At 49.4% G+C, this 14,162-nt stretch overlaps 2 protein-coding genes across 5 annotated transcripts in view; both read left to right on the plus strand.

The window, feature by feature from the left end:
- Nucleotides 1-1,907: 1,907 nt before the first annotated feature.
- LOC136580761 (zinc finger protein 883-like) lies at nucleotides 1,908-8,228 on the plus strand. The gene is made up of 2 exons (XM_066581591.1): nucleotides 1,908-1,997; nucleotides 5,745-8,228. Exon 2 carries the CDS (start codon nucleotides 5,783-5,785, stop codon nucleotides 7,100-7,102), a length of 1,320 nt encoding a protein of 439 aa, XP_066437688.1. The 5' UTR covers nucleotides 1,908-1,997; nucleotides 5,745-5,782; the 3' UTR covers nucleotides 7,103-8,228.
- A 1,998-nt stretch (nucleotides 8,229-10,226) lies between these two features.
- MDC1 (mediator of DNA damage checkpoint 1) overlaps nucleotides 10,227-14,162 on the plus strand; it is a 31,029-nt gene continuing 27,093 nt past the window's right edge. For 2 of the 4 annotated variants that reach the window (XM_066581594.1, XM_066581595.1), the window contains exon 1: nucleotides 10,227-10,249. In XM_066581594.1, coding sequence (XP_066437691.1) covers nucleotides 10,242-10,249 — 8 coding nt within the window. In that variant the 5' untranslated portion in view covers nucleotides 10,227-10,241. Of the gene's footprint in view, nucleotides 10,250-12,489; nucleotides 12,530-12,565; nucleotides 12,585-14,162 lie in introns of those variants that run through there. The other 2 variants (XM_066581596.1, XM_066581597.1) reach the window with 2 other exon arrangements.

Consider the following 14,162-nt stretch of genomic DNA (forward strand, 5'->3'; position numbering starts at 1 on the left):
CATGGCCAAAATTCTCGCATTTGTTCTGTCCGTAGGGTGGACAGAAGTCACACGGAAAATGAACTCCTTTACTTCGACGAGATCCAGCTGTGTTCTGCATACCCCGCTCGGAGCACTTGGCTGTATACCAGCTGGGCGCTCCGAGCAGAGAACAGCTTGATGCAGAAGACAAGCAGCCCCGCTCGTCTTCTGTATACCCCGCCTGGAGCGCTCAGCTGAAAAACAGCCAGGCGCTCAGAGCAGGGAACAGCGGGATGCAGAAGACAAGCGGGGCCACTTGTCTTCTGCATACCCTGCTCGGAGCACAAAGCGATCGCTCAACATTTGAGCGATCACCGTGCGCTTAAAGCACACAACGATTATCACTCAAAAGACATCTTTTGAGTGATAATCGTTGTGTCTAAATGGGCCTTTTCTTAGGCTAATTCCACAGGCGAGAGCACGATATCAGGCGTGTGAAATATCCCAATATCACCCTCGGGAATGTGCGATTACCCCGCAGATGTGAGGCGCTTTTGTGTCAGAATCACCTCACATCACTTACAGTAAATAGCGATCATGAGGTAAATAAGGCCGTGCTGACGGCGCCTCTGAGAGCCATTTGCATATATACAACTATATCTGTGCTGTTGCCCTCGTCGGCAGACCGCTGTGTTTGAAGGACCAAGTGGGACCCCCAGCAGGGTGAGACCCACCTCTGCAGCAACATCATCTATCGCTGACTGATCTTGAGGATACCCCCAAAGTCCTGACACCCCTTTATGGCGGCTTCACATGGGCGTATTTGCGCCAGCAAAATTTGTATGCGCAAAACGCGGTGAGTAGAAGCCGCTGATTTCAGTGTGTTTGGTGGGAGCTCATTTGACTAATTAGCCATTTCAATCTCTGCCTTGCGCAAATGAACATGCTTTGTGGGCGCAAAAATTACAGTAAAACACGCCGATGCACGAGCAAAAAAATATCGCTGAGTCCACAAATGCGCTGTGCTCAGGACCGCGCAAATAAGCATACGCTGGTGTGGAGGGGGCCTCACAGTGACCTATGAGTCCCATATACATAATAAGGCCGGCTGAGCGCATCACCTATACCATTAGGTTAGGGTTACACGGTGACTCTGGCTATTCTCACACACGGCGCGGTGTTTTCATTACTGCGTCCAACAGCGGTTTTAACGCGCCCCATCGTTGTGTCGGGTGTTGAGGTGCGTTAAAAAGCATGAAAATGCGCCAAAATAGAGCAGACAGCGCTTGAAAATTGCAGCATTTTCAAAGAGCCAAGTCTGCGGTGCCCCTTTGAAACTAGCATAGACTGCAATGTAAATGGCGCGTCAGCCATCGTCACAGTTCACCATAGACATTTCTGAGACTTGATGTTGCGCTCCTATAGCAGGAGCGACACGGCCACATTTAGGGAAATTGCTGCAAAACTGGCGTTCTCCTCGTTGTGTCCCTGCGGCTGATAATGTCGCACAGGAAACAACGGCCTCCACTTTTACTGCGATTATGAGATAATGTATCACCGCCATATAGTGGGATATAAAATGTTTGAGGAGCGCAAACCAAGCGGTCAACAGAACAAAGACACACTTTATTTCTTCGTATTTTTATGGTAAACGACCTACTGCAGTCACCCTGAGAGCGGTCATATCATGTGCACTACAAGTACCAATGCAGAAGGAATTCTGGGAGTTGTAGTTCTACATTAGCAATCATCTCCATAAAAATATGCAGTTACATATTCAGAACTACAATCCCCTGCATTCCAACCACCAGTCAGAGGCAGAACTACAATTCCCAGCATGCCTCTCCCGCCCACGTCACGTGCTGCGACTAGCGTTATCCTATCGGTCTTGTAAGCGGCTCTGTGATTGGTTCACGACAGCTTCTGAACGCTGATTGGCTGGGAGGGGTCACCGGATGCAATGCAGCCAATCGGGACGCAGTTCGGCGGGAATCGGTGAAGGGTCTTGATTCTGGGGGTCTGCGTTGGAGCAGCCGGTGAGTGGAGGAGGCGGGAGGGCCCTGAGCATGCTGGGACTAGTGGTGCACGTGCGAGGGAAACAGCAGGGAGAACAATGAATGAGCTGGGATTTGTAGAGCACGTGTGAGGCTGCACAATGGGGAGATCTAGGACATGCTGAGACTTGTGGTGCTGATTGCAGGAGTTGCATTGCCATTGGCAGCTGCAATGCAAACTACAGGTCTGGGGGGATTCTTGCTATAACACAGCGGTCAGCTCCCTATTGCTGCCCCACTGCTGCAGAACTACAACCCCCAGCATGGCAGATCTCGCAGCCCATGTGTTCGCATGGTGGAAAGAGACGCACAACACTGAGATCTCACGCCTCCACGTGACGCGCTGGTGAGGTGTGCGCCAATCTCATCCACCAGTCCACTGCTGCAATCCTCTAGGGGTATCCGTCGCAGCGCCGGTATTATGTAGATTGGCTGCGGTGGGCGTTCGAGGAGCGCCAATCGCGATGATCAGCGCTAGTTTACCTGCAGAGGCAGATCCAGAATTTGTGGAGGTCCTTCCCTCCTTGCTAGCGGCCATCGCAATATGGCTCACAACCCTGCTGGTGATTGATCCCGTGCGACTGACTAACGGGTGCAGTAACACCGGCGAGCGCCATATTGGTTCAAGAAGCTCGCAGCGATTTCGCAGGTGCCAGCCAGGGATTGTCTGCGAGCGCACGCCGTACCTGCCATGGTCACGCATGAAGATCACATGTGAAAAAAGAACATTGCATCACATTTATTTATAAGGGGCGATGCCATTTTTAATTTTTTTCCCACAAATAGGGCATGCAGCCACTTTTTGATCTCGCACTATCTGTGAAAGGGAAATTCGATCCCGTAAATTAACCCATTGAAATCAATGTTTTGCGGGGTTTTTTTTCTCGTGTGAATGCAGTCCATATTGTGGATGTAACTCATGGGGGAAAATCGTCTGTGTGAACGTACCCTAAAAAAGGATCTGTCAGCTACTGGTAGCCTTATGGACTAAAGGCCCTTTTGCACACGATTTATTGCTCAAAATTTTCTCAAAGGCCATCTTTTGAGTGATAATCATTGTGTGTAAATGTGCGCTGATTGTGCACTTTTCGTTCATCGCTGACTTCAGGTACGCATGAAATCCTCGTCCCTGAAAAGACAGACCGCACGCTGAGTTCTCTGCACTTGATAGTGGTTTTTTTAATGCACCCCACAATGGTGATGAGGTGCGCTAAAAATCGTGAAAATAGAGTTGAAAACTGCAGTGAAAAGCCTGGTTTAGACACGATTATCGCTCGACCGTTGAGCGATCACCTTGCGCTCCAAGTAGGGGATGCAGAAGAGAATCAGGGCCGCTTGTCTTCTGCATCCAGCTGTTCCCCACTCGGAGCGCCCGGCTGTTATACAGCTGAGCGCTCCAAGCGGAGGATGCAGAAGACAAGCGGGGTGGCCCGCTTGTATAACAGCCGAGCGGGGGATGCAGAAGACAAGCGGGGCTGCTTGTTTTCTGCATCCAGCTGTTCCCCGCTCGGAGCGCCTGGCTGTTATACAGCCGAGCGGAGGATAGACAAGTGGGATACACCACTTTTGGATGGCAACATTCTTACCGGTATTGATTTTCGCTATAGGGATGTCTGTATTGAGTTGTTTGAAATTTTTATGGCTGTGTCCAAAAATTTAGTGCAGATGAGTTATTATACTGAAAGGCAACAAGTCGCAGCGTCACCAGAAGAATTTGGGAATACAAATTTATGGCCACGTTTGATACCCTCAAGAATGGAATGAACCTCAGCCCGGGATTCTTGCACAAGTGGAAAATATAAAAGGTCTGAAGGAGGTCAAGAGGGATGTTGTACTCATAATTTTTTTTCTTTCTTACTTTAAAACTTCATAAAAATTCAGAACTTGACTTATAATAATGTTGCCATCCAATAGATGGTGCTGCATCTCCTTCCATTTGCAGGTAGAAGGAGAGAAAAGACACGTCAGAAAACTGTCCTGAGCTCAGTGGACTGATTTAGGATTTATGTCTCAGCTCAGTTTGTCTGTTTTAAGTTTTGAGTGCAAAACAGTTGAACATTTGTATTTCAATCAAGAGGGCTGTCCTCTCTGCATCTGTAAATTATATATGTGCCCCATCCAAACCAGTTCCATTTTAGCCTGAGGAAGCATCGATGGACAATCCAAAAGCTTGCTGTAACATCATGTATTTTTGTTAGCCATTAAAATGTATAATATCTACTAGATTACTTGGTTTCTCTTACTGAGAACAATCACACTTTACTCTACTGGCTAACATGGACCACACCTTTCTTTTGTTTTACACTAATACCAGAAAATACCTTATTGGAGTGCTCGTCTGTGAGGCCCAATTGAAATCAATGGGAGCGTTGTACCACTTTATTTCAAACACCATGGTAAAAAGCAGGCTGTGTGAGAGCGGCCTCAGGGCCTTTTTACACGGGATGAGTATCGTTCTGGTTGTTCTGGCTCCTGCGGGGTTTTGAACGATAATGGTCCCGTGTAAAAGCATGCAGAAACTGAATAACTGGACAAGAATTAATGACTGGACCTAAAATCCTGAACAACGACCGTTCAGTGTAAACAGCAGTCATTTTCCCGACACTCGTTGCGTGTAAAAGGGCTGCTCAAAAGACTTAACGAATGCCGTTCAAATGAAATGTCTTTTGAATGGCCTGATTATTTTAATGCCAGCTAAAAACCAGAGGTAAATGACAAGTGAACGAATGGTGCAGGCCTGCCCGTGTTTACACGTAACGGTTATCGCTCACTTTCGCTCGTTTCAAAGCATTTTCAGCAATTATTGCGTGTAAAAGGGCCAGTTTCCCTCGGCTCTCTCCTCTCCTGCAGCTTCTCATAAGCTAATTTATCCCCAGCAGAAAGTCTTTGCTGTGGCCATAAATGAGTTGATAAAAAGATGGAAAGAGAGAGAAGGGCTGAAAACTAATGCCCCATTTACACGGGACGACTGTCAGCTGAAGGAGCTCACGCGGGTGACGTCGGCGCTAGCTGTTGGCGCTCGTGCAGAATGTTTCTTCAGGTCATCGCTAACTTCTCACTCAGTGCTTTGCATTCTGTGAACCGCTGAGCAGGTGTTTAGACACAGCGAGAAGCGAGTGAACCAGCGATGCTGATGGAAACTGAGCAACAAACAAAGTTAACTAATGGCACCCGATGGCTTTGCGTTTAGACGCAACGATTATCACTCATTTTCATTTGTTTAAACAAACTTTGCACGACAATCGTTACATGTAAATGGGCCATAAGGGTATTTTTACACCGGACGATTATTGGGCACTAAAAGGTTTATCCAGTTGTGAACTATTTATGGCCTATCTACAGGATAGGCCATCGGGCCCCCATGATGAGCTGTTTCTGCTTGTGCACTGAACTGTTTTCTGGGGGAAGCAGATAGCTCCGTTCCCACTGCAGTGGCCAGTGTTGGTATTAAAGGCAAAGTTCCCATTCACTTTAATGACTGCAATACCAAACCTGGCCACTGCAGTGGGAACGGAGCTATCTGCTTCCTGCACACTTTTTAAAATGCCTCATGTTGGGCGACTAGGTCATCAGCATTGGACTGGAGGTTCAAAGAAATGGTAAAAAAATAATAAAGCCATTACCTAAACTGCTAACCCTATCCTGAGGCAATTCTGTTTAAATGTTGACAAACCAACGAGACATACAGATCCTGATAGTAATTTGTATATTTGTACTTCAATCCTGCAGATTCTGATCACCCGATCCAGCAGAAGTCTCTAGAGTCCATGGACCGTGCAAAGAAAAGAGCTTCCAGTAGAGCATCAAAGGAACTGAAGAAGTCAAGGTCAAGTCTTTCCTCATTAAAGGGGTTCGCTGGCTCTTCGGATGACACACGTCCCGATGACGACCATCTACACAAGACGGGCCATGGAACCATAAACAATGGAGAGACTGGAACGACTGGTGAAAGTGAACTAGATTCCAGATGGGGTGATAAAGCCTGCGGTGCAATGGAGGGTCCCACTGTTGTTGGGGGAGAAACCTCAGAAGAGGTGTGCAAGAAAGCCGATGATAATCAAGAAGATATGGTGGGACAAGATGTCTTGACTGAGCGAAACCGTCCACCACGTGAATTTGGACGCCAGAAGACTTTAATAAGAGAAGGCAAACCTAAAAAATCAAGAAGCACAAAACAACCACAAGACCAGCAGACAAAGTTGTATACTTGTGCATGTGGTAAGAACTACGCCACCATGTCTAATCTCAACAGACACCAGAAGACACATGGAGAACAGCCCAAGAGGAGCAGCGGTCACCGTGATGGAGAACCTGAAGGAGTGAAGGCCACAAGTGAGACGTCTTTTCCGTGCATCTGTGGGAAGAACTACACCATCAGTTCTCATCTGTACAGACACCAGAAGACCTGCCAGGCCAAGTCCATGGCCAACCTCAAGTCTGACGCAGAAGAAGGTCCGCTGAAGCCCTATACATGTGCTTGTGGGAAGAGTTATACATGCAGCTCTCATCTTTACAGACATCAGAGGACTCACACAGATGGAGGGAAGGAAAGTGCCAACGCGTACATATGTGACTGCGGAAAGCTGTGCAGCAGTGAGTCCAACCTGTACCGCCACCGGAAGATGCACACCCAGGAAGCTCTCAAGACGGAACAACATGGAGCTGACTCTGTGGAAGGTACCAAGACGCCAACTCCGGGGAAACCATACATGTGTCTGTGCGGGAAGAGCTACACTTGTAGTTCCCATCTCTACCGCCATCAAAAGACTCACCAAGCGGATAACGTCTCTACCAGCTTCAGGCCAAGCTCAAGGGCGGAGAAAAATAAAATGGAGAAGCCTTACAAATGCGAATGTGGTAAAAGTTACACCTGTACATCGCACCTGTACCGGCATCAGCGAAGTCACAAGAATCAAGAGATCGATGACCTGGATTGTCACAGTGACGTCCCCATGGAGGACTTTGATGAAAAACCCCACCAGTGTGAATGCGGGAAAAGCTTCATCTTGTGGTTCTCTCTTATGGTGCATAAGAGAATTCATTGTAAAGCGAAGCTCCAGGCGTCCTCGGCGCAGAACGGGCATTGATTCTGGACGCCTCAGTCAGCGGGTGGCCCGTACTGAAGAACCCATGTCTACTGACATAAGGGCCGTGCAGCTATTTAGATTTCGCCAATATCTGATACTTGTGAAGATGATGAATATGATTGTCCCAGACACAACAAGACTGAGATTGAGCGGAGACTTAAATGTTGTTGACATATAGTACAACCCCAACGTTGGTTCTGACGGTTTTATTATTCTTGTATCGTGAATGGAAGACTATTCGGTTTCACCTCCCGGATCACAAGACCCATTTTCAGATCCCCCATTAGGCCATTAACAGGGATGTCTATCAGAGCAGCTACAGCAAGCTTCTCCGACCCTCGAGGGTCCGACACTACACTGCCAACCCACTGATGTTAGTAAGAGCTGTGTAATTCTACATTTGCCCTGTGGTGGCGCTGTAGGAGAATTGAGGAACTCTTGTTCAGATTCCAGAAGTGCCCGCAACGGGACACCAAATCATCCGCTTCTCATCGGGGGACTCTTCCAATAAAATGGGACAACAACTCCATAGTGTCAGTTTTTCACATTTTTATCCTTTTAATAGCATGAAAGACTTTGTGTTCTCTTGAGTTATAGTTGTTTCTTTAGCTAATAGTGCAGGAGCGGGACCCCGTATAGCTTGTATATGTCCCTGTACATAGGGAGGGGGTTGTCCTCTTCTATACGGCATGGAGATATTCTCCCCTAAGCCAACGCTTCCATGACAGCTGGTGCCGTTTGGTGTGGACTTTGTTTTTCAGAGTCGAGCAAAATCTAACAGCAAAAAACACCCCCCTTTATGAGATTGGAGGCCTCGAGTGGTACACTAGTGGGGGCCCATAGACTTCTATAGGTGCTGTATTACAGCTCGTGCTGGAGAACATTAACCCCCCCCCAACGGCTAGACGGCGCCGGATTGTAAAATAGACCTCCACCCCAAACCTATACATAGTCCTGAGAAGCAGATCAGATTCAGTCATGTAATCCACTACTTGCCATCTGTATCACCCCTGTTACCACCTTCGCCAATACAGGAGGTGAGCGATGCCGCCGCCGCTGGTGTGCGTTACGTTTTACATGTCATTGTACGTTGTATCCCGCTGTAAATAAATCATGAAAAAACTAATCCCGTTCTGAGACTGGAGCCTTATAATAAATGTAGTAAAATTCTGGTAATCCGGCACCTGGTGCTCCTAGACGCTCTGATAATCCGGCATGTGATTAGAATAGCTGGATGAGCAGGTAAATTGATGATCCGGTTGTGGGCGGCAGCTCCTCACTATACAGGTTCCATGTGGTCCTCTGAGACAGGAGACTACATCTATACGTGTGTGGGGCTCATTGGTCAAGGCTGAAGTACCTGCAGATGCTGCGGCGTAGTATGAGGAGCTTCCACAATAAGGCTTACTTCATACTGGGGGGCAGTGACTCCCACCCTCATATCTTGCTCCCCACCGTGTGAATTCCCTGCGGATGCAAAGCGTTTTCATGCTAAAACATCACTTTGGGGAAGAAGCAATCCTCTGTCAGCCATGGCATTGCTTTCTGTGGGAGGCCTCGCACCACATGCACCTAGGATGCGGTGCGATGCTGTCACCAGCCCTATTGAAATCAATGGAAGCTGCGATGCGAGAGCACGCACCAGATAGAACATGTCGCGATTTGTCACTGTGTATGAATCCGTTAAAAAGAATGGGGTTCATATTTGTGCATCTCACAACGCACAAATCTCGCACGATTTTCTCGCCCGTGTGAAGGCAGCCTAAGGCCAGCGGTTAGACTCCACTGATCTATCCGTTTATGCGTATATTTGCAGCAACTGAGAATATCCAGGTTTTTTTTTTTTGCGTGTGTCGTGCGCACCCAGATTGGTCACGCAATTTTTTTTACGCAATCGCATATAAAATAGACTTATGTGAATGACCTCACCTAAATAAATGGCTTCTATTAACTAGGTAATACGCAAGTTATATGCTGTGCAATTACGTTCCTCTGAATGAGCCCAACTGCCGCAAAGGGAGCTCCGATCACAGCAGTTGGCAGAGGTTGTCAAAAACAGCTGATAGCCACAGACTATGGAGGGACTGGCACCTTTTGTGACAGCTTGACGTATATATTTACGTGAGGTGTTTGGGAAGGGTTAGAGGAGTACTGCCATCTTAGACATGTACACTATATTCACAATATACGCCATAAATGTCCTACAGGTGGGGTGTGTATCTCCAAAACCAGAGCCCTCCAACCCCGTCTGAGGTCACCGCTCCATCTATAAGAGGAAACAGCTGGACTGAGGCCATTCCACACAGTTTCTGTAACTCCGATAGCAGTGAATGGGAATTATGGAACGGCGTAGCGCGGAGGCAAGAGCTTCTCGTCAGACTGAGGTATTATCCTCTGCACCATTTGTTTAACATATAAAGTTCAAAAGTGTGTCCCAGCATGACCGCGTGTATGATGCCCCGAGGATACCCGGCCTGACCGAGTGTATGAGGCCCCGAGGATACCCGGCCTGACCGCGTGTATGATGCCCCGAGGATACCCGGCCTGACCGCGTGTATGATGCCCCGAGGATACCCGGCCTGACCGCGTGTATGATGCCCCGAGGATACCCGGCCTGACCGCGTGTATGATGCCCCGAGGATACCCGGCCTGACCGAGTGTATGAGGCCCCGAGGATACCCGGCCTGACCGCGTGTATGATGCCCCGAGGATACCCGGCCTGACCGCGTGTATGATGCCCCGAGGATACCCGGCCTGACCGCGTGTATGATGCCCCGAGGATACCCGGCCTGACCGCGTGTATGATGCCCCGAGGATACCCGGCCTGACCGCGTGTATGATGCCCCGAGGATACCCGGCCTGACCGCGTGTATGATGCCCCGAGGATTCCCGGCCTGACCGCGTGTGCGATGCCCCGAGGATACCCGGCCTGACCGCGTGTGCGATGCCCCGAGGATACCCGGCCTGACCGCGTGTGCGATGCCCCGAGGATACCCGGCCTGACCGCGTGTGCGATGCCCCGAGGATACCCGGCCTGACCGCGTGTGCGATGCCCCGAGGATCCCCGGCCTGACCGCGTGTGCGATGCCCCGAGGATACCCGGCCTGACCGCGTGTGCGATGCCCCGAGGATACAAGATATGCTTCAGTACGCAAGTTAAACAGATGGTGCAGAAGACAGTGTGTACCTGCCCTATTTTTGGTGCACGTGGATGGTCCAAAGATATACCACTCTGAAATCTGCGCCATTTTCTCTATGGCAGATCTGAGGTGTCACAGGAGACCACGCCCCTCCTATGGAGCTCAGCCCTTTTCTCACCACATTTCTAAAGTGTAGAAAAATTTTGAAAATGTCAAATTTTGCACACCAAAATTTGGGACTTATACGCAAGAAAAAAACGCTTAATAAACTCTGCTGTGTGTGAAACCCCCTCGCGCTTCTGTCACACGTTTTTGCTGCTAAAAAGCACGCCTAGAAAAGCCAGCGATTTTATAACGGGTGCAGCTCGCGCCTCTTTCTTTTTTCCTATAGAATACCAATGCGAAAAAAAAAAACAAACGGACTGAAAGAGACTCCAGCAGCCTATAAAAAAAAAAAAGCTTCGGTTTATAGCACGTTACTTATTTTACTCTGCTCCTGCCGCAGCGTAACCCTGTGTAATACTGCTAGTTTCCATCTATAAACCGTATGGAAAACCTAAACAAACCGCAGTGTATCGGCTCAGATTTTAACGCACTGGCTGCAGCCCGCGGTCCTCCCACCTCCATAGGGCACATATATCAAACAATACCCGCAGGCTCATTGTATGTGACCCACCAAGCGTGCATCAAACCTAACAGGCATGCTACGCGCCCAGCCAGCAGCTCCAGTCCGCCAGCGGCAGTGCTGAGTCTGTGACCGCGGACCTCTTCCTCCCAGTGTCTGCGTGGGACAAGGGGAGAGGTCAGCGGTCACAGACTCCGCAGGGCTGCCGCTGGACCAGAGCTGCTAGCTGGGTGAGTCTAAAGCCTTACGTCTGGGTTCACACAGGGCGGATTTGCCACGGAAATTCCAGCCGCTAACCCCGGCATTGCCCAGCCACGTGGACGAGATTTCTCAGAAATCTCATCCACACCAATATAGGGGACACTATTACTACTGGAGCCGCTATGGCGGTTACAATTACTACTGAGGCCACTATAGGGGACACTATTACTACTGGAGCCGCTATGGCGGTTACAATTACTACTGAGGCCACTGTAGGGGACACTATTACTACTGGGGCAACTATAGCGGGTACTATTACTACTGGGGCCATTATCGGGGTCACTATTACTACTAGGACCACTGTGGCGGTTACTATTACTACTGGGGCCATTATCAGGGACACTATTACTACTGGGCCCACTATAGCGGGTACTATCACTACTGGGGCCATTATCGCGGTCACTATTACTACTAGGGCCACTGTGGCGGTTACTTTTGCCACTGGGGCCATTATAGCGGGTACTATCACTACTGGGGCCACTATAGCGGGTACTATCACTACTGGGGCCACTATAGCGGGTACTATCACTACTGGGGCCATTATCGGGGTCACTATTACTACTAGGGCCACTGTGGCGGTTACTATTGCCACTGGGGCCATTATCGGGGTCATTATTACTACTAGGGCCATTATCGGGGTTACTATTACTACTGAGGCCATTATCGGGGTTACTATTACTACTGGGGCCACTATGGCGGTTACTGGTTTCTATTCACTGTGTATTACACGCGCAAAGGTTGTATGTAATATCCTGCACAAATACACTCATGTGAACAAGCCCCTACTATACAATTACTGCCGGGCCTTTGAAGGCAACCAGAAGGCTGATGTGGCCCTTGAAAAAACGAGTTGGACACCCGTTATAGAGCAAATGGACTGTACGCTGGGATACCTACAGGACAGTATAGGCCCTATAGTGTATAGAGACCATGCTGGGACTTGTAGTGACACCTACAGGACAGTAAAAGGCCTTTAGAGTATACAGAGACCATACTGGGACTTGTAGTGACACAGGAGAGTATAAGCCCTATAGAGTATACAGAGACTATGCTGGGACTTGTAGTGTGACACGGATACAGGCTGTATATGCTGAGACTTGTAGTGTGACACGTATACGGGCTGTATATGCTGGGACTTGTAGTGCTATATACAAGCCGCCATTTTCCCCTCAGGTAATTATTCCCCGCCACAACGAGCCGCGGTATTTATTGCGAACTTATAATTCACCAGCCAATCAGAAGCGCGAGTCGTAAAATGACCCGCCCACCGCCGTGACGCCAGCACTGTTGAACGGATTCGCGCGCAGTGTGCGATGAATGACGGCCGTCTTGCCCAATCAGAGAGAAGTCGATAAGTAGTGGGCGTGGTGACGGCGCGGAGCGGCGGGAGAGAGGCCGGAAGTGAGTTGTGCGCCGTGTTGTGTGTGTATATATGAGGGCTGCGCTGTGTATACAGGTGTGTGCGGGGAGCCGGCGCCTCGCACCGGCACTGTACAGCAGGCGGGGGCCCCGGGGCGCAGACTAAGTGTAGCTGAAACTTTCCATAGTGAGGTTGGGACAACATGGCGTCTGTGGGGCCCGGTGAGGGTCACGTGATTCCTCCATGGGGCTGCAGATCATATGTATGACAACTGGTACAAAAACCCGGAGGAGTGGCCTGCAGCCGCTAATCTCCTCATGGGGGTTAATTAACAAATAATGGAACTTTTCTGAAAAGAGATGTGGAAGGTGATTGGCCCCTCCGGCAGCACCGCAGTGGGGGCCACACGGGAGAACGGCCATGCTATCTATAGGGGACCATATATGGAGGACAGCGCCCACAAGGCACAGGAGGCAGCGGGCCGGAGAGCTGTCCTCTGTATGAGGGTCCGCACGCCGTTGTGTACGCCGTCCGTTTTACGTACGGCCTTCAGATGTGTGACCCACCTGACTGCAGACCCCGAGCTCAGAGCGTCGTATGTGTAGATGCTCTGCAGTCAGGCGGGTGACGCTCCTGAAGTCGTACGCACAAGGCTGAGTGGTTGGCCGCTAAGATGTGCCGCAGCTCCTGGTAGGGGGGCGGGGTCTGACTACACGAGGCGTACGGCCGCTCTGACCTAATTACATTTATTTGACAAATTTACAAACTCAGCTGTTTGCCTGACCTGCAACCAAATATGTGAACCCAACGGATAACCAGCGGTTACGACAAACTCACCTCAACGTGTCACTTACTGCCTATTGCCGCCTCAGAATGACCCCCACTGAGTAGAATCCCTGGTAAGAGCCCATGTGCACATCAGAACTTATATCAAGGGCACCTGCTGCCACTAATCAAGGGCATCACTGCTTACACCAGGTGTGCTTGAGATAAAACACATCACATGTCCACATTGGTGACTGATTGCATGTAAGATATACGCCTAAGCCCAGCTTCGCACGGTACCCATGGATGTCGGTGGGTTTGTTCACATTACCATATTTCGGCGTGCGTTTCAGTTGTGCTTAAAAAATTGAAACCTGTTCTATTTTTCTGTGTATTTGAGCATCAAAGGCTAACATAGAAGTCAGTGGGGCGCAAATACATTAGGGGATGCATGAAAAACTGCGTAATTCCACTGGAACAATAGCACATCCGGAACTAATTAGACCAATTAACCATTAAAATCGGTGCGTCTTTGTGTGCCGCACGCAAAAAGTAAAATACATCAACGCGTGTGCAAAAAAGTTGCGCAATTGTGTTTACGCTCAGGTGGAGCCGTCCGAGGTCAGGAGACGGGCCAAAACATAAGAGAAGATCACTGCGTTGTAGAAAGAGGGAAAGGTTACAAAAAGATAGAAACCGTAAAGATACATTACAGGAACACTGCCTGCACTACCTGCACGTGGCAGAAAGAGGGCGCTGTCACCGGTGCCTGCAGATTCCAGAGGAGGCAAGGGGTCAAAAGCAGTCCAGTGACTGCAGAAGACCTGCAGCGAGATCTGGTGGCCGCAGCACTGAGGTTTTTGCCTGCATGGTAGCGAAATCCGCCACAGGGGAAGATGGGGGAGCACT

The sequence above is a fragment of the Eleutherodactylus coqui genome, chromosome 10 (genome assembly GCF_035609145.1).
Source record: "Eleutherodactylus coqui strain aEleCoq1 chromosome 10, aEleCoq1.hap1, whole genome shotgun sequence".
Lineage (NCBI taxonomy): Eukaryota > Metazoa > Chordata > Amphibia > Anura > Eleutherodactylidae > Eleutherodactylus > Eleutherodactylus coqui.

What these genes read in the sequence shown, in the direction of transcription:
- LOC136580761 (XM_066581591.1), top strand. Translation starts at nt 5,783, where the DNA reads ATGGACCGTGCAAAGAAAAGAGCTTCCAGTAGAGCATCAAAGGAACTG.